The sequence below is a fragment of the Anolis carolinensis genome, chromosome 4 (genome assembly GCF_035594765.1).
Source record: "Anolis carolinensis isolate JA03-04 chromosome 4, rAnoCar3.1.pri, whole genome shotgun sequence".
Taxonomy (NCBI): domain Eukaryota; kingdom Metazoa; phylum Chordata; class Lepidosauria; order Squamata; family Dactyloidae; genus Anolis; species Anolis carolinensis.
This window is the reverse complement of record NC_085844.1, coordinates 46,197,799-46,223,041: the sequence shown is the minus strand read 5'-3', so window position 1 is coordinate 46,223,041 and position 25,243 is coordinate 46,197,799. Positions and strand designations below refer to the sequence as shown.

General features: G+C 40.4%; 1 protein-coding gene across 2 annotated transcripts; it reads right to left on the bottom strand.

Annotated features, from left to right (window-relative positions):
- Positions 1-242: 242 nt before the first annotated feature.
- penk (proenkephalin) lies at positions 243-11,922 on the bottom strand. Of its 2 annotated transcripts, none has more exons than XM_003228481.4 (4): positions 11,764-11,922; positions 9,316-9,427; positions 6,117-6,257; positions 243-2,011 (listed from the first exon to the last, which is right to left on the bottom strand). In XM_003228481.4, the coding sequence occupies exons 3-4, from the start codon at positions 6,252-6,254 to the stop codon at positions 1,346-1,348; spliced, it is 804 nt and encodes a 267-aa protein (XP_003228529.1). In that variant the 5' UTR covers positions 6,255-6,257; positions 9,316-9,427; positions 11,764-11,922; the 3' UTR covers positions 243-1,345. The 2 variants fall into 2 exon arrangements, with proteins under 2 accessions (XP_003228529.1, XP_008120389.1); XM_008122182.3 differs by having other exon boundaries at positions 11,740-11,897.
- Between the last annotated feature and the right edge of the window lie 13,321 nt (positions 11,923-25,243).

Genomic DNA, 25,243 nt, shown 5'->3' with positions numbered 1-25,243 from the left:
GTTTTAACTGCCCCATCTATTCTATAGCGTAATTGGTGATTTCAGCAGTAAAAGCATGCAGCAAATTACTAGATGAAATGTATATCCACATCTAAGGTATATATAGTAAATGTTGAAAAGTTTGTGCAGGTTGAGAAAATCAATGCTGTCACTCATTGCAAGGCTACATGCTTGGATTGTTCTCCAGATCTGTTGAGTTTATTCTAATTCTGTCCAAAGAACTAATAAGATGCATGTTGGGCTCAGGATCCAAGGACTTTATTTCAACAGAACCATTGCAATGCAAGCACAGTATGTGAAGATTCTAGAGGGATGCAAATCCATATGTTTTATAGTATTGCAGCAGAATTGAACTGAACATGTTGGCAAGAAGTTTAGGAAATGTCTTTTAGTATCTTTACAGACTGAGTTTTTAATATATTTTTAAAACAGAATCCATATGGTCTTGCAAAAGGTATTGTTTCAAAAGTTCTGTAAGTTGCAGTACCTTAGAGATCAAAGTTATGTCATTAACTTTCATAGATTGCTTGTTTCCTGTGAGAATCTACAAAAGCTTTGCTACTAACTTTAGCTCTCAGTCTCCAAGGTGTTACAAGATACAAGATACCTTTGCATATTGATATTCCAAATTAACATCGCTATGTCTTTGAAATGATAAGGAAAATAATCTACTTATTAATATGCATTACACCAAACTTGACAGTCCGTTAGCCCATTGTAGTTGTTTTCTCTGTATACCTGTAAATTAAATATTTGTAGTAATTAGTTATTTTGACTTTAAAAGTTTCACTGAGATGAATATATATATATATATATATATATATATATATATATATATATGATATACATTTAATAGGAAAAGAAAAATATGGCAGGGCGCGAGGGAGAAAAATATTGAATTTCAGCTTCTATTGTTTGATAGCCTGAATACCTCTTTGGAAAAAGCAGGATATACATTCAATAAATAAATAAATTCCACATATTTCATATTTGCAGAAAAACTCTATTAAAGATCTTGTCTTTGTATAAGTGATAGTGGGAGAAATACTTCAGGATAGATTATGCAGTTAAGATGAACAATTTATTATATATACAGTTAAGCAAATGCATTGTTTTAAAGAAATGCATATGGTAACGAAAACAGATTTCACATGAATAATAGTACGACATATACAAATTGGACTAATTCATTGACTTAAAAGTTCACAAAACCTGAAATAACAGACAGCGGATCGCTTTATTACCTAGGACAGTAAAAAACTGTACAGTACAAACAACACTTTACAATAACTTATGATGAATGAGGCAGTCTTTGATATGTGACAAAAAGACAAAAGGGAGGGTATTAAAATCTCATAAATCCACCGTATCTCTTCTCCATCTCTGGCACCTCTTTGGAGTAACCTTCTCCGTCTTCTTCTGAAGGAAGAATTGAATCAGCGAAGCGCTTAAGAAATCCACCGTATCGTTTCTGGTAGTCTAGCCACCACTCTGGTCTTCCTACTCTTCTCATAAAGCCACCATATCTCTTTTGCAGCTCTTTGGCATCATCTTCAGATTCTGGACTGCGTTTTATGCTTCTCATAAAGCCCCCGTATCTTTTGATAATTTCACCATCATTATCATTCAAGCCCCGATAACGCCCGGGTTCAGCATTTTCTCCTGTTTCGAGAAGCTCCTTCAGGAGGTCAGAGGAATTAGCCAAGGTGTCATCATCTGAGTCCTTCTTCATAAACCCTCCATATCGTTTAGCAACAATTCCAGCTCTACTAAAGTCCTCCTCTGGTTCTATGTCATAAAGCTCATCCATCTTCTTCATGAATCCCCCATATCGTTTCATGAACCCACCATACTTTTTGGCTAGCAAATGACTCTCATCCTGTTTTGTGTTGTCCCCTATGGCACCATTACCTTCCTGGGAAAGATCCAGTTTTGCCAGTTGAAGGAGTTCTTTGCAGGTTTCCCAGGCTTTGGCAGAAGGCAGCTTTCCTTCACATTCCAATGTACATGCCTGAAACATATTGTAATTTACGTATGTGTGTTAAATGCAAAGAAACAGATATTTGACATGCTTCCTTTTTTTTATTAAAACCTAGGACAGATACATTCTCTCCTCCCTCCCTATATATTGCATTCTATACTAGGCAACAGGTAATCATTTTAATACTATCCTGAGTTGATTTGAAACTGCTAGTCAAATACATAGTTATAATCATGGTTTCCAAGTACAGATTGAGCATCCCTTATCCAGAATTACAAAATCAGAACACACCAAAATCCAAAACTGTCTGAGATAGCAATACCTTGCTTTCTGATGCCATGTTTTCAATTTACACAAACTTTGTTTCATGCCTAAAATTATTAGAAATATTGTATATAACATTGCTTTGAAGCTATATGTATAAGCTGTATATGAAATTAAATCAACAGTGTTTAGACTTAGGACTCTTTCCAAAAAATCTTTCATTTATGTATATATAAATATAAATCTGAAAAAAATCCAAAATTCAATCTCTGGTCTCAAGCATGATGAATAGAAAAGAGCTCTGAAATGTGGAGGCTAGACATATCGTATTTTCCGTTATAGGGAAATGATGAAATAGGGTTGTTGTGAGTTTTCCGGGCTGTATGGGCATGTTCCAGAAGCATTCCCTCTTGATGTTTCGCCCACATCTATGGCAGGCATCCTCAGAGGTTGTGAGGTATACCTCTGAGGATGCCTGCCATAGATGTGGGCAAAACGTCAGGAGAGAATGCTTCTGGAACATGGCCATACAGCCCGGAAAACACACAACAACCCTGTGCTTTTGGCCATGAAAGACTTCAACAACACAACTATGAAATAACTTCAAAATGCCTTTTCACTGTTTCCCTAAGAGCATAACTTTGATTCCAAAAGTGGGCATTTGATTTCTTCACAGGAATAAGTTCCTGTTTAAACTGGAATTTTCATATCCTATCATGATAGCTATCACTAGCTTGTTTTCTGGGTTTGGTTTCCTCTCTTGGCCTGCCAGCATTGTCATATCTTGGCTTTCTGGTTGTGACTCCTGGTTTGACAGGCTCGCCCTTTCCCTTATCCCAAAATCTTTTTCCCTCATCAGTTTAGAGTGGCCTACAACTCAGCACCTACAAAGAGGGAACTGAAACTTAGTACATAATATTCTCATTTCCCAGCCACTCACATGTCTGCAATAGAGAAACCCATTATGATTAAGTAGGTATTATAGTAGTGGACATAAATCATGTCCCATTTGCAATTAATCTCAACAGAGCTATGCATGAAGCTTGTAAATATTAAACTCTTGAGATATTTTGTAGCACTATGTGGACTCGCCCTTTTTTTAACCAATACAGAAAGAAAAAAGTGGCTTCAAATTTCTAAGAAACTAAAAGAAGTGGTCACATGAGTGGAGTAATCTTACTGATTTTAATAAAACAGTTGATTGTGGAGTTAATATATCATTCCAAAATAACACTGCCTTTTAAATTAAACAAAAACAATGTTTAATGTTTTGATATTGACTAATGCTATATTAAATAAAAGCAATTCTAACACATATTATGGCTCGAATTCCATTAATAGACTCACCTATAGTAGACATATTTAATGAATAACAGAATGGTGAATCAATTAAACAAAATATGTGTTTAAACCAATTCCATTCAGGTATGAAATATTTGTTCCAATCTTAAGCCAACTTTTATGTCCCAGCTTGTAATCTGTGAATTGCTTAAAATGGAAAGAAATTTAGAATGTAGTGTTTCGTTTTAAGTTATATCCTGCTCCTCTTGCCAAGAAAACCCATGTCCTTAGGGTTGCCATAAGTCAGAAGTAACTTGAAGGCACACGACACCAATCTGGCTAGAATCTTTTTTTAGGTCTTTGCCATTTTAATTCTTATCTTCTGAGGTATTTTTCCATGTATGTAAATTACTGAAAGGTAAACATTTTTGCTCTAAGGCAAGTCAGTTTACTTCAGGCTTTCTTAATCACATAGATATTAATGAGATACTTGATCCCTCTGATTTGTATATAGAAATGTAGAAAGATTGTACTTTCTTAAAGATATGTTACTTTGCATTCACATTATTATTTATGAACAAATGCAGACTTGCATCACCACAATCTCTAGCAAACATTGGCATGGGCAGTTCCTAGCTTTTAGAATGTGGGATAATAGTTAAGGATGTTTCCTGATGAGAAATTTATGATGCAATTGCACTGTCACATTCATAGTATTGTATAAGGAGTTGGAAGCCAGGCAATGTACTGAATTGATGGCCTTTCTCCATTTTACCTTTTCTTTTTCCTTTTTTCTTAGCAGAACATAAATAAAAAGTGGAATAGATGCACAATGCTTTTTTGTTGCGATAGTAATAGCAGCCCTCCATCTGAAAGCAATCTAAATAGCTAATGTCCCTTTTCTCCTTTGCACAAAGCTTCAGAGCATAGGCATAAATGTGCTTCTATATAACTGTCCTTCGGGTGTTATTTCTATTACTGAATCATTGGGGGTCCCAAAGAGACTGTTTTACAGAACTAATGAATTTTTATGTCTGTTTTGTTTTGTTTTGTGTTTATTTTCCTTCTTTGAACAATAGATTTCCCTCTGCCCAAGATAGTAAAAGCTACTTTAAAAATGAATCTCAGTTTGTGTCAGAGTGGAAATGGGGAGATAAAATTAAAACATATATTTAGTCATCTATTCATTCATGACCATGTTACCTTTCTTTGCCTAATTTAATTTCAATTATGCTGGTAGTATAAAAAGGGGGAGGCAAAAGCATATGTATAACATGAAGATATTTGGAGAAATTATGAGATATAATGTAATAAACACCTATTATGAGTAAAGATGTAATCCATATTTTGAGTTTTATAAACTTTTGCTGTATGACACAGATGACTGCTGTGTGAGCAACAGAAGTTTAACTGCTTCATGTACACATGGATCTGAACAATACTGTTTGAAGCAATCAAAAGCCATGTCAGTTCAACCCTTGCAAAAAGGATCAATCCTTTCCATGCATTTTTGGATTAATCCATATAAACTGAATCACAGGGGATCTCAATCAGGCAACAGGTAAAGTTCCAAATAGTTTAAAGAAACAATATTCCAGAAGAAAGGAAATCTCTATTCATGAAAACCAAAGGTCAGACTCAAATGGGAACTATATACTGTTAATGATGTTTAGGGAACAATTGGTTCTTCAGCTGTGTCAGCTGAACCTTTCTGAATAATCATCACCTTCTCACTTTAGATGACTATATATGACCCTCTTGGTGAATTGGATTGTGATGCCCAATCCCTTCATCATAGTAAAGCCTATGCTAGGTCAAAATTGTTCTAAAGGAAGACAATAATAATCCACGGGATTGAAGTTTTCACTATTCATGCCAATCCAGGGTACTCACAAATGCATGCATGCAATTTAGGATTGCAAATGTTCCACCATATACAGTGTAAATAGAATTCTTATTTTTTTCTGCTTCATTCCCTGCATCTAACAGTCCCATAAAAAACGTTGACTTTTGAAGCAGGACCCAGTATTTATTCTAACAATGATAAATGCAGGAGTTCTCCATGGTGCTGAACTAACTAGTCAGGAAAAGCAGAAATAGCAGCAATATTTGAAATATATCATGATTTAGGAATATTAATATTTATTAACCAATCAATCATAGAAATGGGCAATATGCATATTAGATATTACTGATCCAAGATCAGTAATATATAACATATTACTAAAACCAGGTTTCAAGCAATACTCTGCTAAAGAGTGCAAAGTGCAAAAAATACTTGAGAGAGATTATGTATTTCTCAGGACATATGCTTAAAATCACATATATTCTGAGTTGTTAAACCAGAAATCTATATCTTCTACATTCAGTTTCATTGACATAAATAAGAACCAACATATGCTGGAAATGACATTGGAATATTATTCAATTACTCTTTAAGGATAGCTGAAGTGGCTAATTGGAATTTATGATCAACACAATATTGAGCTGGTTTATTCCAGCAAAGCTTTTTCTAATGACGAATCATCTTCTGTACTTTGGTTTGGTAAGAATTGTAATTTTCAAAAACCAAGGAGTTGATTTTGCTTACCAGCGGGTTGATATTGGCATGATATGCCAAGCGTTGAATACAAGATGCACAGTCCTTGCTACATTCTGCCTGAACAGTAAGGATGAAATAAGTACTAAAAGCCAAGAGCAGGAAATGGCATCTCAGAAGCAGTGTCATGTTCTGCAAAAAAAGAGAACAAGGAGGTACTGAGAGATTAAGCCCGGAGCATCCGTTTGATTTCTTGTTTTAAAAAAACATATTGTGCCACTTTTACATGAAGTACAAGTGAAAAAGGTTAAAGCCCTTTTTATATTATTTATCTGTTATATTTATATCTCACTGCTCTTCCATGGGAATGGGGTGGTGCACATGGTTCTCTTTCTCCCTGTTTTAAAGAATGTGCAGGTCACTCAACTCACTTCAACACTACACCATACCTACTATGTGGTGCAATAAGGCTTTGCCTTTTTTATCATCTCAGAATCAACTTGAGAACATACTGCAAGTTGCTTCTGATGTGAGAGAATTGGACGTCTACAGAGATGTTGCCCAGGGAACACCTGGATGTGTTACCATCCTGATGGGAGGCTTCTCTCATGTCCCTGCAAGCTAGAGTTGACAGACGGAAGCTCAACCCCGTCTTGTGGATTCGAACCGGCAACCTTCAGGTTAGCAGTTCAGCTGGCAAAAGCGGCTTTGCTGCTGCTTTACTATAGAGATCAACATGACATGTTTGCCTGGCTCCTTTGTGGTTACCAAACAAGAAACCTGGGGAGCTGGACTATGATGGAATTCAAGATCCTTAAGGCCTCACTTCAGATGGATAGACTCAACCCAGGAAACCACATCCCAGCATTGAAAAGAACTGAGCAGGGCTGCTGATGTCTACGGTTCATGGAGATATCTCATTCATGAGTGGAAGCTAAATAGATACCAAAACAACAAATAAATTATAGCCATGTTGTGCCAACACCACTGTTTTCAAGATTCTTTCAGATATATCCTGAGGAAATGACTGCAAACAGATTTTGGTGTGCTGTTTAGTTGTAGCTGCACCTTCCTCCCTGTGCAAAATGTCTGACAGCTGGCTATTTTCAAGGTTCACAAGCTACACAATCTGTGTACATTGGCCAGAAGAAGGACACAGGTGTACAAAATGGCACACCAAAGATGGCAAAAAAAAGAAGAAGCCCCCCGGGGATTTCTGTGGAATCATCATGGCTCTGAAGCAATGACCAAACAGATGAGGAGATACATATGGCTCTCTTCCTCCACACAATCCAGTGAGGTAGAAACACCTGAGACAAAAGGGTCGACCTAAGGCCATTGAGGGCCACCTGCATTGTTGTCTGTCTGTTTCTTTTTGTCCATTATAAATGGCTGCTAGAAGCTTTCTCTCATTGCATTTGAATAGCAAGTGACTGTCACCACTGAATCTGGACTCTAGAAAGTTTGTTTTGGAATAAATGGAGGCTGCTCAAGTAAAAAAAACCTCTTGTCTGTTGGAAGCAGATGTGAATGTTGCAATTAATCACCTTGATTAGCATTAAAAAGCCTTGCAGCTTCAAGGCCTGGCTGATTCTTGCCTGGGGGAATCCTTTGTTGGGAGGTCTTAGCTGGCCCTGATTGTTTCATGTTTGGAATTCCCCTGTTTCAGAGTGTTGTTCTTTATTTACTGTTCTGATTTTAGAGGTTTTGTTTAATACTGGTAGCCAGATTTGGTTCATTTTCATGGTTTCTTCCTTTTTGTTGGAATTATCCACATGCTTGTGGATTTCAATGGCTTCTCTGTGTAGCCTGACATGGCGGCTGTCAGAGTGGTCCAGCATTTCTGTGTTCTCCAATAATATGCTGTGTCCAGGTTGGTTCATCGAGTGCTCTGCTATGGCTGACTTCTCTGGTTCAGTAGTCTGCAGTGCCTTTCATGTTCCTTGATTTGTGTTTGTGCGCTGCGTTTGGTAGTCCTTCCCTATGTAGACTTGCCCACAGCTGCATGGTATACGATAGACTCCTGCCGGTAGACTCCTGCCATATACCATGTACCTCCCAACAAATGATTCCCTCAGGCAGGAATCAGCCAGGCCTTGAAGTTTGCAAGGTTTTTCAATGTTAAGGTGATTAACTGCAATATTCACAACTACCTCCAACAGACAAGAGTTCTTTCTCCCACCCTGGATCTTCTGCAGATATATCAACCTCTCTTGTCTAGTTTCTAATAGACCTCGCAACCTCTGAAGATGCCTGCCATAGGTAAAGATAAAGGTTTCCCCTGACGTTAAGTCCAGTCATGTCTGACTCTGGGGGTTGGTGTTCATCTCCATTTCTAAGCCAAAGAACCGGCGTTGTCCGTAGACACCTCCAAGGCGACTGCATGGAGCACCGTTACCTTCCCGCTGGAGCGGTACCTATTGATCTACTCACATTGGCATGTTTTCGAACTGCTAGGTTGGCAGAAGGTGGAGCTAACAGTGGTTGCTCACGCCGCTTCCGGGGTTTGAACCTGGGACCTTTCGGTCTGCAAGTTCAGCAGCTCAGTGCTTTAACACACTTTGCCACTGGAGCCTGCCATAGATGGGGGGGAAAAGTCAGGAGAGAATGCTTCTGGAACATGGCCATACAGCCTGGAAAACTCACAGCAACCCAATGGAAGGAAAATCTTTTGACACTGACAAAGATACAGTAGATACATATATATTCCCCCAAGTGGCACTAAGAGGATACCTTTGGCTTTAAGGTCCACTTGAGGTGAACCCCAATTTTCTTAGCAGAAACCCACATATGTTTTCTCCCTGGGAAGATCCTACAGAGAGCCCCTCTCGTCCTCATCCCAGGCCAATGAGGTGGAGGGATCGCTCCGGCCCAAACCCGGACGGCATAAGGCAGGAGCGGGGACAGGAGTACTTTTCCCCAGAGTACTTTTGCCAAGCACGGAGTCGCGGGGGAAGGCGAGCAGGCGGGGGAGAGTGTGGACGGCAGCCTCGGGGTCCTCTCTTGGCGGAAAGGGGGCGCGGACGGGAAGGGCCGCCCCGACGAATTAGAGGGCTGCATAGCGCGCCGAAAGTCCCGAAGTCACGGAGAAAGCGAGTTACAGAAGTTCGGGAAAGCGGCTCGGGCAACAGAACACCGCGGTTCCTTTAAAACGACCCCCCAAAATGAAAAAGTTGCTCGGAAAACGAGCCAATGTGGGATCGAGGACCACCCCCCCCCTCTGTTGTGCCAGTTGTGCCCACCCACTTACTTTTTAGAAGTCGCTTTCAGAGAGCCTCAAAGTCCTGTCGGAGGCTCTGGCTCGGAGCCGCTGGAGAAAGTCTTTCTCGGGTTGTGAAAGGGACGCTTCGCCTCTGGAGGAGCTGCGGAGGGAACAGAAACGGGAGGGAGGATGAAGGAGCAGGAAACACACACACACACACACAGATCCATCACACAATGACAGGTTGAACTCCCCTTGTTCGGAAGTGTAAATACCAAACTCCAAAATCCAAAGTGGGTGACAACAGTGATTTTCCGAAGCACTCAAACATTGTTTCATTCACAAGCTCATTAAAAATGTTGTGTATATATAATAACCCTTAGGCTATGTATACAAGGTGTATATGAAATACCAATCAATGTGATGCTTAGACATCTAATTGGAGTCCCATCTCAAAGTTGGTTAATTTTGTCCCATTTCCAAGATAGGCAGTTGTGTCTCATCTCCAGGATACGCTAACTGTGCCCCATCTGCGAGAAATCTCATTGAGCTGCCATGTGCGAAAATATCTAAATGGGTTGCTGTGAGTTTTCCGGGCTGTATGGCCATATTCCAGAAGCATACTCTCCTAACGTTTCGCCTGCATTTATGGCAGGCATCCTCCGAGGTTGTGAGGTCTGTTGGAAACTAGGCAAGTGAGTTTATATATCTGTGGGATGTCCAGCGTGGGAGAAAGAATGCTTGTCTGTTGGAGGCAAGCGTGAATGTTGCAATTAATACCCTTCATTGGCATTTAATGGCCTTACAGATTCAAAGCCTGGCTGCTTCCTGCCTGGGGGAATCCTTTGTTGGGAGGTGTTAGCTGATAATTGGTTCATGTCTGGAATTCCCCTATTTTTAGAGTGTTGTTCTTTATTTACTGTCCTGATTTAAGAGCTTTTAATACTGGTAACCAGATTTTGTTCCTTTTCATGGTTCCCTCCTTTCTGTTGAAATTGTCCACATGCTTGTGGATTTCAATGGCTTCTCTGTGTAGTCTGACATGGTGGTTGGTCCAGCATTTCTCTGTTCTCCACTCTAACAACCACCATGTCAGACTACACAGAGAAGCCACTGAAATCCACAAGCAGATGGACAATTTCAACAGAAAGGAGGGAACCATGAAAAGGAACAAAATCTGGCTACCAATATTTTAAAAAAACCTCTAAAGTCAGAACAGTAAATACAAAACAACACTCAGAAAACAGGGGAATTCCAAACAGGAAAGAGTCAAGGCCAGCTAACACCTCCCAACGAAGGATTCCCCTAGGCAGTAAATAGCCAGACCTTGAAACTGAAAGGCTATTCAATGTTAATCAAGGTGGCCATTTAACAATTCACACTTGCCTCAAACAGACAAGAGTTCTTTCTCCCACCCTGAACTTCCCACAGATATATAAACCCCACTTGCATAGTTTCCAACATACCTCAAAACCTCTGAGGATGCCTGCCATAGATGCAGGAGAAACGTCAGGAAAAATGCTTCTGGAACATGGCCATCCAGCCCGGAAAACTCGCAGCAACCCAGTTTAGACATCTAATTGGGGCCCCATCTCAAAGCTATTTAATTGTGTCCCATTTCCAAGATATTGTGTCTCATCTCCAGAAGCGACTTGCAGTATGTTTTGAAGTCAGATTAAAAAAAAAATCTCCAGGATACTCTAAAACTGTGCCCCATCTCCAAGATATCTCACTGAGCTGCCATGTGCAAAAAATATCTCATTGGATCCTTCTCAAAGATCATTTAACTGGGTCCCACCTCCAAGATGTCTAAGTTCGTCTCATCTCCTAGTCGCCTGGTTGCGCCCCATCTCCAAAAGACCTAATTAGATCCCATCTCCAAGATCATCTGGTTGCGCCCCATCTCCAGAACACCTAGATCCCATCTCCAAGATCATCTGGTTGCGCCCCATCTCCAAAACACCTAGATCCCATCTCCAAGATCATCTGGTTGCGAACCATCTCCAAAACACCTAGATCCCATCTCCAAGATCATCTGGTTGCGCCCCATCTCCAAAACACCTAGATCCCATCTCCAAGATCATCTGGTTGCACCCCATCTCCAGAACACCTAGATCCCATCTCCAAGATCATCTGGTTGCAAACTATCTCCAAAACACCTAGATCCCATCTCCAAGATCATCTGGTTGCACCCCATCTCCAAAACACCTAGATCCCATCTCCAAGATCATCTGGTTGCGAACCATCTCCAAAACACCTAGATCCCATCTCCAAGATCATCTGGTTGCGCCCCATCTCCGGGATACTCAATTGGGTCCTGTCTCCGGGATACCATCTCCTAATAGACGCGAAAGTATTCCAAATTCCGAAATAAGGAACACTTCTGTGCCCCGGGCATTTCGGAGAAGGGATACTACCTGGACGAAGTGGATTGGGGGGAAAGACGGGTCCGCTTAAAGGAAGGGAACTTACAGGGGAGAAGCGGTGGAGCCTCACCTTCGTCCTCCGCGGGGTCTCTTCTCCCTTCCGAGGCGGGTCTCTTTCCGATGGGCTCCCGCGAAGCTCTCCGGCACAATCCGGACCCGGGGCAGCGGAGAGGCACACTTTATAATTAGTCAAAGAGGAGAAAGGCAGCGCGTTCCCCAATCGCGTCCAGCCTCCATGTGACGCAGCGCCTGCGACATCCAGGAGGAGAGGCGGGGAGGGAGGGGGTGTTATTGGGGGGGGGGGGTCGCCCTCGCCTGCCGGAGGCCCGATAGACAGCTCACGATTCCGTTGTACTCATCGCCGCCCCCCTGCTGCCCCACAGATCAGGGATTAATTTCCTTCAAAGCGTGCACTCCCCCGTCTCGATTCATGTTCTCTTTGGGGAGGAGGCGATCTCCGCCCAGGATACGAGGAGCAAGAGACGATCTCTTCCTCTTCCAAGTTGTCATCCTCAACCTCAGTCTCAAGCGAAGATGTTGGATGTGAGTGAACTCCTTGTTCCACATCCCGTTTGGAGGGAATGGAAAGCCAACTTTGCTCTTGTCCTCTCCAAAGTTGGCCGAACCAAGCACTCTCTGTCTGAGCCATCTTTAGTTCCTAAAAGATGCGAAAGTATTCCATCTTTTAATCCCTTGACCTGAGTGGGTTCTCGTGGCTGTATTTATGAGCCTAAGCGGCATCATCAGGCATAGGTTGGTTAGATGTGTGAAGCAGGTATGGCCAACTGGGTGGCTCTGGAGGCCATTTGTCTCTGGGACGAAAATGGCTGTTTTACAAAAATGTGAATCAAAGCAACAAAAGATCCTGCAATTTCTTGACAAAGTGAATTGTTGGGTTGCTGTGAGTTTTCCAGGCTCTATTGCCATGTTCCAGAAGCATTCTCTCCTGACGTTTCGCCCCATCTATGGCAGGCATCCTCAGAGGTTGTGAGGTGTATAAACCTCCCTTGTCTAGTTTCCAATATATCTGTGGAAGGTCCAGGGTAGGAGAAAGAGCTCTTGTCTGTTGGAGGCAAGTGTGAATGTGGCAATTAATTACCTTGATTCACATTCAATAGCCTTGCAGCTTCAAAGCCTGGTTGATTCCCGATTCCATGAAAATGAACAAAATATGGCTACCAGTATTTTTAAAACCCCCTAAAATCAGGACAGTAAATAAAGGTAAAGGTAAAGGTTTCCCTTGACGTTAAGCCCAGACTCTGGGGGTTGGTGCTCATTTCCATTTCTAAGCCAAAGACACCTACAAGGTCATGTGGCCGGCATGACTGCATGGAGAGCCGTTACCTTCCCGCCTATTGATCTACTCACATTTGCATGTTCTCGAACTGCTAGGTTGGCAGGAGCTGGGGCTAACAGCGGGCGCTCCCGGGATTTGAACCTGGGACCTTTTGGCGCAAGTTCAGTAGCTCAGCGCTTTAACACACTGTGCCACCAGGGGACCAGTAAATAAAGAGCAACACTAAAAAACCAGTATTTCCAAACATGAAAATCAGGGCCAGCTGACACAAAGGATTCCCCCAGGCAGGAATCAGTCAGGCTTTGAAGCTGCATGGCTTTTAAATGCTAGTCCAGATGATTAATTACAACATTCACACTTGCCTCCAACAGACAAGAGTTCTTTCTCCAACATATATAAATCTCACTTGTGTAGTTTCCAATATACCTCAGAGCCTCTGAAGATGCCTGCCATAGATGTGGGCAAAACGTCAGGAGAGAATGATTCTGGAACATGGCCATACAGCCAGGAAAATTCACAGCAACCCAGTGATTCTGGCCAAGGAAGCCTTTGGCAACATAGTGAATTGTCTGGAGAGAAAACTTGCCAATTTTGGACAAGATAAAAATAGAGGGTAACTCAAAGGTCAGTGGCATCACCAGGATTGGTGTCACCCAATGCAGTAACTCATGCTGTCGCCTCCATGGACTTTTTCCTGTACCAAACCATATCATAATAAATCCTAGCTAAAGTTTCAGAAAATTTGACAAAATTTGACAACTTACAGAAAACCCAGTAGCAACAAAAAACAACAGTGAATGCTCATAGTGTTGAAGATGAAATGGCATGACTTGAAACAATATTGCAATTGGTAATAACAAAACCTCTGACCAAAGAGCATGTACTTTGGAAAGTTTTAGCCTTGTATGTATATTGATACAATACTTACAAGTTGAGATTTTTTTTAAAAAAAATTGTGGGTACAGCTTGCTACAGGGGTATCTTTATTTTAAAAGAATTCTATTGAAGCATTGAACAACATTTTGATAGACAGTCATTTTGCTGTCATTCTCTCTGATGGTGTTACTCAGTACTTTTTGCATCCAATACATGCCACTAGTGATGCCATTGCAAGGAATCTGGACAGACCAAGATCCTCAAGAGCAGGCTCAGCAAGTTTGTTTTCTGCTGCCCTGGAGACTAGGATGCAGAACAATGGCTTCAAACTACAGGAAAGAAGATTCCACCTGAACATTAGGAAGACTATGAGAGCTGTTCAGCAGAGAACTCTCTGCCTCGGAGTGTGGTGGAGGCTCCTTCTTTGGAGGCTTTTAAGCAGAGGCTGGATGGCCATCTGTTGGGCGTGATTTGAATGCGGTTTTTCTGCTTCTTGGCAGGGGGTTTGGACTGGATGGCCCATGAAGTCTCTTCCAATGCTGTGATTCTATGATTCTAGAAAAAAACTGGAGTGGGCTTCAGTTCATTTAATGGTTCTGCAGAGGATTTCAGTATATGCTGTTTGTTACACAACTTTCAGTATATGCTGTTTGTTACACAACCAGCTAATATGCAATCCTTGCTGAAAACTCCTTTCTCTATAAAGGCATTAGAAATACAGGAGTCTCTCCAGTTTTCACTCTGGCAACTCAATTTGTTAATTACTGAACACAAAAGCATGAATGTTTTTTTAAAATGGAAGATTTTTGAATTGCCAGAGGCATTAATTCTAGACACCAGATGCTCAGCACATAGGCTAGAGAGTACCATTCCTATTCACTTCAAAAAAATTTAAAACCCTGTGTCTCTTTGGCATAAAATGGCCCTGACGGGCACATCCTGTTTGCCTTGGGATTAGGCAGACACTTAGATCCCAGTTAGTTCAAACTGAGGCACATGAAAGAAAATGTTACCTGTTCAAGCTCCTGCCTGGATTACAAGCTCCATGTCTGTTTAGACCCTTTCCCTGGAGTGTGACATAGTTTTGCTTGGCGCAAGCATAACCTGCTTGTGCCAAGGACACCTGTTATATAAGAGTTGAGTCAAAGAACATGATGTCCTCAGGATGGCATGTGGACATCTTTGTATTGATGCCTATGGGGTGACAACCAGAGAGTTAGATGACCAATTTTCAGTGTGAGCTGACTGTGAAGAATAAAATCTAACTCAAGGCAAGTATGAAAATTTACAGCTGTAGGAACAGACAGACAGGAGGTTTGATTTGGATGCTTGTTGAACAGAAAACATTAGAAAGTCTGTTATCTCCTGGCAAAAATTTGGATGTGTTAAATAACAGTTAACGATGTACTAAAAAGTGGGATAATAGAATGTATCTGTCCTGATATTCAGCTCTGTTTTCAACCAGCATCATTCAAAGATCATCCCCTTTCAGCTTAATAGACATCACCCAGATGGTTGTATATGATGAGCAGAGAGCAGAAGTGAGTGAGATGCACTACAACATAAATGTTTGTTGACAAGCAGTCATTTATTTTAATAAACAAATTCAACAGCTTTCTTGTTATTCACACACAGTCCCAGCAGCTTTGATCAAGTCTCAAAACCAACTAGAGTAGCCACTTTTTGAAAGACTTTCTGATCAACAGAGAATTAAGCAAGTCTTTAAATGCCAATGGTGTGAGCTGATTACTGCATAGACAACATAATTTCTTAGAACACACACATACCCACACCTGTATATTTGTTCCTGGCTGGTTGTTCAGGGAGGAGATGCTCTTTGATCTCAAATGCAGCAAATAATGCATCTCTCAGGAAGGGGATTTTACATCCTGTTTAAAAGCCCTTCCTGGATCCTCTGGACTTTAATATATACAGACCAGTCTCTAAGTTTTCTTGCCTTCTGGGCAAGGTGATGGAGAAAGCAGTTGCCCTCCAAATCCATGCAGTCTTGTAAGATACACATTACATTGGCTTCGGAGCAGGCTATGGAGTTGAGACTGCTATGATGGATGATTTCTGACTTAACACTGACAGGGGAAGTGTGCCCTTGTTTGTGTTTCTAGGGTCCCTTTCACACAGCTCTATAAAATCCACATTGAACTGGATTATATGGCAGTGTGGACTCAGATAACCTAGTTCAAAGCAGATATTATGGATCATCTGCCTTGATATTCTGGGTTATATGGCTGTGTGGAAGGGCCTTCAGTCTCAACAGCTTTCAGTCCCATCCACTATTGTATCCTTCTGAAATGCCTGTGGGTTTTGAGAATTGGAGGCACTTGTTTCATACCTCTCAGGCAGGCTCCAGATGGTGGTGCTTGGAGATAGCTGCTCCTCAAAAAGGGAGCGGTTATGTGGCATCCTACAAGGGGTCAATCAGTCATCAATGCTTTTTAATATTTGCATGAAACCCCTGGAAGAGATCATCCAGAGGCACATGGCAGGGTACTACCATATGCTGATGACATCCAAATGTATTTATCCATCCCTTCAAAAGCATATTTTGCTAAGGATTGGATGGCTCATCTGAATGAATGCCTGGAGAAGGTAATGGACTGGATGAAGAAAACAAATTGAAACTGAATCCAGACAAAACAGAGGTGCTTGCCACCTAGGGCCCTAATGTAGGGACGCAGATGTGTCAACCAGTTCTGGAAGGGGTTACTCTCTCCTTGAAAGACTGTGTTCACAACTTGGGAGTGCTCTCTGTAATATTTCTAATCCACAAGAAACAGTAAAGCCAAGGAAGTTCAGCTCATTTCTCCCATTTTGGAGCCCATGTGCTTTTTGTTCTGTAGGAGAGTCTAAATTTTTAGCTAACTCTGTGATTTAATACACCTGGTCTCTGTTGTAATAAGCAATCAATTGGGTGGTTGACAAAGCCCTTTGTGTCCATGCACAGACCTTTGGATGAAAACGTAAGTATGAGTCTAGTAAGGTATTTAGGAAGCTAGAAAATGATCAAATGATACTCAAATATACTATGTGTTGAAATTTTACTTCAAATGCATTTTAATATTAGGGGCTTGGTCCTTCTTTCCCTTCCTTTCCACTGAAATGTTTACTCTCACCTACTATGGTGGCTGAACATCCTCAAATATAATTAAGGTAAGATACTAGAACAAAAGGGCTTAGCTGTATTTAGCTGAAGTACTAGCTGAAAATGTTCTGTAATTACTTCTTCAGTGAATGGCCATTGTACTTATCTTGGATATGAACATTATCTCTTGCGTTTCATAGCTTATGCGATTGTTTATATCCTGCCACCCAAAATCCATATAATTACATTTCATATACCTGAGGAAGTGAAATCTAGACCCATAAAAGCTTAGATTATAACAATGAGGTCTATATGGTTGCCAGAAAACACTAATTTGCTGACCTTATATGAAAAATCTCAAATGGTCCAAAGTCACAGATTCTGATGACTTTTATTCTTCATTAGAATTTAGGTTTATGATACAATGGAGAGATGGCTGATGAGTCCCTTATAAATCTGAGGATAGAGAAGAGAATGTCAAATACAAATGTCTGTGCTGAGTACAAACAGAAGAAACAGGTTCACTGGAGCATTGTGCCATAGTCATAATTTAAGCAGGAAAAGGGAAGGGACATGATATTAGGAGTTTCTGCACAACACACACACACACATTCCAACAGCTATGGAAAACTCACTGCATCTTGATATGTACCTTCCTTGGGGGCAAAAATAAAATTTGCAATATTTCAGTAGAACATGATGACAGTGTAATCAGAGGAAGTATTGCAAGTTATATTCTTTTGCCTCTAGGGAAGATATACAGAAAACACACTGGAAATTTCACATCGTTTTTTTAAGTTTTCTTCATTTTAGTGCTATCTTGAAAATCTGCCCTCCTCGGTTTGCCTTTTAGGCACAGCTTGAGGACACAAGTGAAAGGCAACAGTCTGTAGTGTTTTAATTCCTAGCTGTCCGTTTGACTGTGCATTACTGCCTTGTATTTGTTGCTCACTAGAGGGCACTCAACCCCTTGCAGGAGATGCTAAGAATAATCCTGTTCTTAAGGATGAAATGAGTTTTTTTCAGTACAGTTCAGACATTGATTGGACATTGATATACACTAGGGCAGAACACTTAGGTCACTGCTCATAATATTTGGAAGTCTGAGTGTATGAGTGTTCACATTTCAGGGAGACAAGTCACAACTCAGTGACAGAGAAGGTCTCAGATTCAGATCACAAATGGCAAGGCTCAGAATGGCTCTTGTCTGGGACATTAGAGAGCCACTCTCTTGATATATCAAGGAAAGTGAACAAAAGTTCTTGAGGAACTGGTATAGATGGACTTATAAACTGTATCAAGCAGTGTCAAGTGTCCATTGAAACAGATGTATATACACACAAAGGCACACTCATATCTGTCTTCATATTGAGTTGTGGAAATGACCTATATGCTATATATACTATATTCAGTAGTCATTTTTGCATCACCCCACAATAGCTTCTGATCTGGCTTCTTTGGGCTTTGAGCACCGCCAAGCTTTATTTTGGAAGTGACTAGCAGAGGGTTGTATAAACACACAATACTTCAGCTGACTTAATTTTCAAAAGGATTATATTCAGGTAGAGGACTGAAACAATATCCTTGTGACACCTGTTTACCTGAGTACACGTCCAATGTTTCTAATTTATTATTATAAAGTCTTATTATTTAAAATAGATATTCTTTTGTATGTGTGTGCACGTCATCAATTATTTATTTTTCGTATCAGGAGCGACTTGAGAAACTGCAAGTCACTTCTGGTATGAGAGAATTGGCTGTCTGCAAGGATGTTGCCCAGGGGATGCCAGGATGTTTTGAGGTTTTTATCATCCTTGTGGGAGGCTTCTTTCATGTCCCCACATGGAGCTGTAGCTAATAGAGGAAGCTCATCCTCTCTCCCTGGGTTGGATTCAAACCAGCAACCTTCAGGTCAGCAACCCAACCTTCAAGTCATCAACCATGCCAGCGCAAGGGTTTAACCCATATCAATAAATGTCATCAATAAAACCAAATGAATGGAATATAAATAATGCAGAAGATAGCACTCTGTAAACTCCAAGTATGATATCATAGGAATAATAAGCTCTTATTTGCACTAGCCAAGACCACAACTTTCACATAAGGTTTGTTAGGTCTGTAAAGCAGAATTTTACTTCCATTTCAGTGCAGGCAATTACACCGAAAAATGAATCTTCATGCTTTTGCAAATGTATAACCATTGGGGATAAAAAGAGATAACAAATATTCTAACAACTTTGTGTATCCTTTTCTTAATAAAATACTGCTTGTCATTAAGATGAATTACACTGTGTGTCTAAAAGAATAAATAGGTGGTTATATACCAAAAATATCAGCAGAAAAAATGAACAATTATTTTGCCCACCTTATATAGATTATAGTAACTGAGGAAGTAGTATCTTATTAAAATGATAATATAGCAAAGCATTCCTTTAGGCCAGCATTTCTTAAGCTATTTGATATGGGGACTGGCAGGGTATTTTCCCAGTGTGCCAGAGACTGGGACCATATTTGTTTCTATTGAGTACAAATGGTTTTTTTTAAAAAAAAAATCCTGAATACTCAAGTGAGATAATGGCTCGCATTCCTTTTCAACAATTTGATCCAATGTCCTTAGGGAAGCTTTTAGGATACACAATGATGAGCGCATCAGCCTTTTTATTGTTTGAAAATACATTTTTCCATCTTCTTTTTACTGTTAGTGTCTACTTCTAAGACTGCATGGCACTTTGCTGGTGCTTCACAAGTAGTGCCTCTTGATTAATATCGGGTGCATGCTTTGAACCACCCACAGAATCAGCAACAGGATGACTCTGAGATGGGCAAGAGGGCTGCAGAGATAAAAATGCTGATTCCTGTGACATTACTTTATTGTGCTTCAGCCTGAAGATGAAAATGTTCAGAACTTTTCTGCTCTTTCATGATTTTATTCTCAGAATGATGTGTCGCTGGGGCAATTGTGCCAACTTGTTCACAGCCTGCATTGGTCTGGGAGCACTACATTGAATAGTTTAAGTTATCTTGTCTTTCTGTGCTAATCAGACATTAGAGCACTGTGCATTATTCTGGGTTCAAAGAAGGGCAACACGGAAGATTAGTGGCATGGAGAACAAACCATATGAAGAAAGGTTGAAGGAGTTGGGCTTGTTCAGCTTGGTGAAGAGAAGACTGGGGGTTGACATTATTGCAAACTTAAAATAGCTCAAAGGCTGCCATAAAGAGAAAGGTATAGTCTTGTTCTCTCCTACCGCAGAGAGTAGGACCAAATAATAGTTTTAAGTTACAAGAAAGTAGATTTTGATTGACTGTGTCTAATTTTTTTCCCAAAATGCAGGGTAACAGATATTGATTGAACATTAGAAGGAAGAGTTATTCAATAATGGAATCAATTATTAGAGAGGTGGAAGGATCTCTTTCTCTGAATATCTTCAAAAAGATGCTACTTGGAATGTTTCAGCTGACTTTCTTGAATTGATCACATGTTTGGAAGCTCCACATGGCCAATCCTGACTTGTACTTGGGAGACTGTCAACCAATCCCGGGTGCTGTAGGCTATATATCAGAAGGAAATAGCAAAACTACCTCTTAGTCTTCCTTGCCTAAGAAAATCCAAGTAATTTATGGGGTTGCCAAAAATCAATAGTTGACTTGAAGGCACAACTGCACACACAGATTCAATAGCAGAGCATATTTCCAAATGACAAACAACACACAGGTTTGAATGATGATAATGCAGTTAGCATAGAGCCATATCAGTTATGTCAACCATGAACAGATTTAGCTTTTTAAAATGAGATGGGCATGGGAAAGAGGACATAAAAACAAACAAAATGCTGTAATTTTGAAAGGGAAAAGGATTAAAATCCATGTGAAACATGAAATGGATTACTTTGTATAATGCAGGAGATGGAGGATTAGTGAAAAATGAAGGATAAAAGTGTGGTTTTGGAGAAAGACCACTTTGTTAACAACCCTTGGCAAAGGAATACATACCTTCACAAAGTGAACTTCACGATCCATTGATTACAGTCATATCTAACGTATGTATTTATTCCAGTTCCTTAGAACTGAATCACAGGTAGAAGATTTATATCAAGCATTCTTAACACTGCAGGATCACATAGGAAAATGAAGGAGCAAATGGATAAACATAAAGGAGTGCCAAGGAATGTTCTACTAAAGGATTGGACCATGCACACATAAACAGATAATATTTAAATAGAAGAAAAATAATTTAAATAATCCAATCTGCAAACAAAAACATATATAATGATGATAACCATGGTGAATATTATTATTTTATGAAAACCTTCAAATTAATAACTAACAATTGTTCAAAAGTCATACAAAAATAAAGTTGTTATTGGATTCGATGGGACAGAAGGGCCTTGGTATCTGCTGGGGTTTCATTTCAAAAACCCTGTGGATACAAAAATCCATGGATACTCAGTTCCCATTATATGCAATGGCATAGTAAAATGGTGTCACTTATGTAAAATTATAAAATCAAAGTCTGTTTTTTTAGATTTTTATGTGTGTGGAAAAAACCATTCCAGCAATGGATGGTAGAATCTACGGGTGCAGAATCTGTAGTTATGGAAGATTGAGTGCACTATATTGCAGAAGAATTCTTCATATAAAACAATTAAATTAAATTATTCATTTTAAATTCATATTTTCAAAATAAACACCGATCTGTCAGGTAATGAGTTCTCCATCACTAGCAGTATATTCTTTAAACAAATTGCAAGTGGTACAGAGTCTTTTCCTATATTAACAGGATTGGCAATTTGGAGGTAACGGCGCTCCATTAAGTCATGCCAGCCACGTGACCTTGGAGGTATCTATGGACAATGCCAGCTCTTCAGCTTAGAAATGGAGATTAGCACCAACCCCCAGAGTCAGACATGACTGGACTTAACGTCAGGGGAAACGTTTACATTATGGCTTGGCAATGACTTCCCCAAAGGGCTTGGCAGTCTCCCCTACCCATTTTTTTGTAAAAAGAAAAAAAGGAAGCAATTTTGAGGCCAAGTAGGAGTGATGAAACATGGCATAATATTGTAAGGATGTACAGAGGTGCTTCTCTGGACTCCTTGCAGCCAAACAGACTCAAATGGCTGAAAGGGAATGACTTGTTTCTTCTGATCATCCAAAGTGGTAACTATGAGACCCAGGCCCGTAGTCAGGATTTTGATTCGGGGGGCGGGGGGGGGGGGGCTGAGTCTGAGTGAGAGAGGATCTACCCTAGCAAACCTTTTGTATCATTATCCCAATACCCTCATGCATATGGGATATATTGAGCATAGTGATCAGATCATGATATGAATAAACATAACAGTACCAGCAAGGCTTTCTTGTGGACCACCCTGAGAATTTCGGGGGGGGGGGGCTGTAGCACCTCAACCCCCCCCCCCCCCCCCGGCTACATGCCTGATGAGACCAAAGTCCTCCAGAGCTTCTTAGGAGCTGAAAATGGACTCAGTGTTGCATTCATGCTTACTCCAACTTTCTCCAATGTGTATCATGCTCGCTCCTATTTTAATTATTCCTTTACAATAATGCAATTTGAAATGGTTATGTATTTCCTCTTCCAAATAAATCTTTTTGCATATTTTCAACAGGGCGATAAATTAGCTATGTGGTTTATGAAGGAGGGGTTCCAATGTTTATTGACTATTTTCCACCTTTCTAAATAAAAGTTCTATTGAAAACAGATAATACTATCAAGAAAAAAATGCTGTTCTGTGCCTGAGACATTTCCAGCAGGATGGTCTGCAGTGAAGTGTTTCTATTACAATGGAAGTGGGATGAACCCCAAAAACCTACTTTGATCTTCCTCACTGTGAGAGCTGTTCGACAGTGGAACTCTCTCCCCCGGGCTGTGATGGAGGCTCCTTCTTTGGAGGCTTTTAAGCAGAGGCTGGGTGGCCATCTGTCGGGGGTGCTTTGAATGCGATTTCCTGCTTCTTAGCGGGGGGTTGGACTGGATGGCCCATGAGGTCTCTTCCAAGTCTACTATTCTATGATTCTGTGATATTATGGGGATAGCCCTTCCCATAATGTTTCATTTGTATTTAGCCCACTGTCCCCATCTGTAACAATTCTGAAGAGACTTAATTCCCACTGCGAGTGCATCCGTTTGCAGACTAAGTGATAACAGACAACATGTTTTAAAAATAAAGGTGAGCACACTCTGTCAACTATTACCTTGATTATAATATGGTTGTTAACACTTGAGTAGTTCTGAAACAACCATGGGTCGAGATCCTGCATCATCAGTTGCAAGTACAATTATCGAGTTCCACAACTATATCCCTGTACCTGACCCCTCTCAAATCTACCATATATGTATGGTGCTTCTGTCAACATTGGGTTTTCTGAAGTGCTAAGAAGTGGGGGAAGTGAGCAAAGAAACTTTCAGCTTCTCAATGTATTAAGCCATTTTGCAACAGAGAAGTACTTTGGAGACTGTCATAGCTGCTGTCACTGCTAAGAGGGGGCTGGATTCCTGTACCATGTTGTCTTCCGTATATTCCTTCTGTTGATAGAGGTGTCCAGTTTATATGGCAGTTACTTTGGGTTATTGCTCTGAAGCATAAATGTGAATTCCAGATAGATTTGCAGGTTTGTAAATCTGTCTTACAAATGTATAAATGCTGAACAGGATGCCAACTGGGGTTTATAATATAATAATACTAGCTGTGCCCGGCCACGCGTTGCTGTGGCAAAGTCTGGTGGTATGTGAAATAAAGTATTGAGGAATTGGTGGTAGTTAAGGTAAAGGGTAAAGGTTTTCCCCTGACATTAAGTCCAGTTGTGTCTGACTCTGGGGGTTGGTGCTCATCTCCATTTCTAAACCGAAGAGCTGGCGTTGTCCGTAGAGTCCTCCAAGGTCATGTGGCTGGCATGACTGCATGGATCGCCGTTACCTTCCCGCCGGAGCAGTACCTATTCATCTACTCTCATTTGTGAGGCCTAACTCTGCCTGTCCCCTGGGCTGAGTGAGTTGCTAGGAGACCAAGTGGGCAGAGCTTAGCCTTCTAACTGGCAGCAATTGGATAAAAACAGTTATTCCTCTCCCGCTAATTAGGACTTTATTTTTCTTTTCTTTTTGTTGTATGAACGTAGAGGCATGGATGTGGGGTTGTGCTGCCAAGTTTAGTGTTTCTGGGATGTATAGTTTTGTTGTTTTGTCCTAGGCCGAAATTTCATTACCCTTTTATATATATAGATAAGAAGGTATGTTCAGTTGAAATATAGAATAGAAAGATTAAATTAGTGGATTAACAACAGTACTACCCAATTGATTTCTATTTCTGAAAGAAAACCAGAAAAAATGAGAGAGAGGCTGGTTCAATGACTCAATGTTTCATGTAGATACTGACTTACCAAGTTTCTGTGGATGCAATTGTTTTTCTCTAATTTCAAACCAGCAGATTTTATTTTTGCAAATGGCACATATCTGAATACCTTTCAGTAGCCTGAACAAAAATAACACATGCTTTGCCAAAAACAAACGGTTCTTTGTTGAATCTGAAAACAATATACATTCATTATGATAATGCTAGAAAGAAATGTGTTTACAAAGCCAGATGTAATAGTTAAAGCATAAAAACTAACCAAACAAATTATTCCCCTTCTCTTGCTTGGAACTCCTTGAATAGCAATGGAGATGACCCCAGGTGTTGGCCAGTTATTCAGCACAGTGTCCATTGAGGTTCAACTTAGACTGAGAGGTATGGTTTTTTTTTAATACTTTCCATTCAGCTCATGTTCTAATTAATCCCACCTGTTTTGACCAGTGTTCTGACATGTCAAATGTCTCCCCAAAATTTTATAAGACAACAGAAGGGAATGAAGGTCAGCCACCTGGACCAAAGCCTCCTTCATTACTAGGCTATACCTACCTTCCCAGTTAGTTCTTGACAATGCAAACACCCCCCCCCCCCCCAGTTTTTCTCTTAAAGGAAAACTTCATAAAATTGTAATGCTTTTTAGGAGGCAAAGAAAGTAAAAAGGCACCTATATACACCACCTGGTTTTCCTCCTCGAGATAACAATAGTCTTCTGCAATATTTTCCTCTATTGAATCAGTTGTTGACTCAAGACCATTCCATTGGGTCTTTAGTTGGTTCTAGGCCTCAGCCAGCATCACAAATGATCCAGTACTCCACTTGAATGTTACTTGAAAAACATAAGGAATATACAGAGGATGGCATGGTAGATGAATCTAGTTTATTTTCTAACTTATGAGTTATATCTTGAAGAACATCA

Excerpts from the sequence above, each read along its gene's own strand:
- penk (XM_003228481.4), bottom strand. The coding sequence starts at position 6,254 with ATGACACTGCTTCTGAGATGCCATTTCCTGCTCTTGGCTTTTAGTACT. Across the intron at positions 2,012-6,116 it reads ATGCCAATATCAACCCGCTG|GCATGTACATTGGAATGTGA; the intron begins GTAAGCAAAATC and ends AATATGTTTCAG.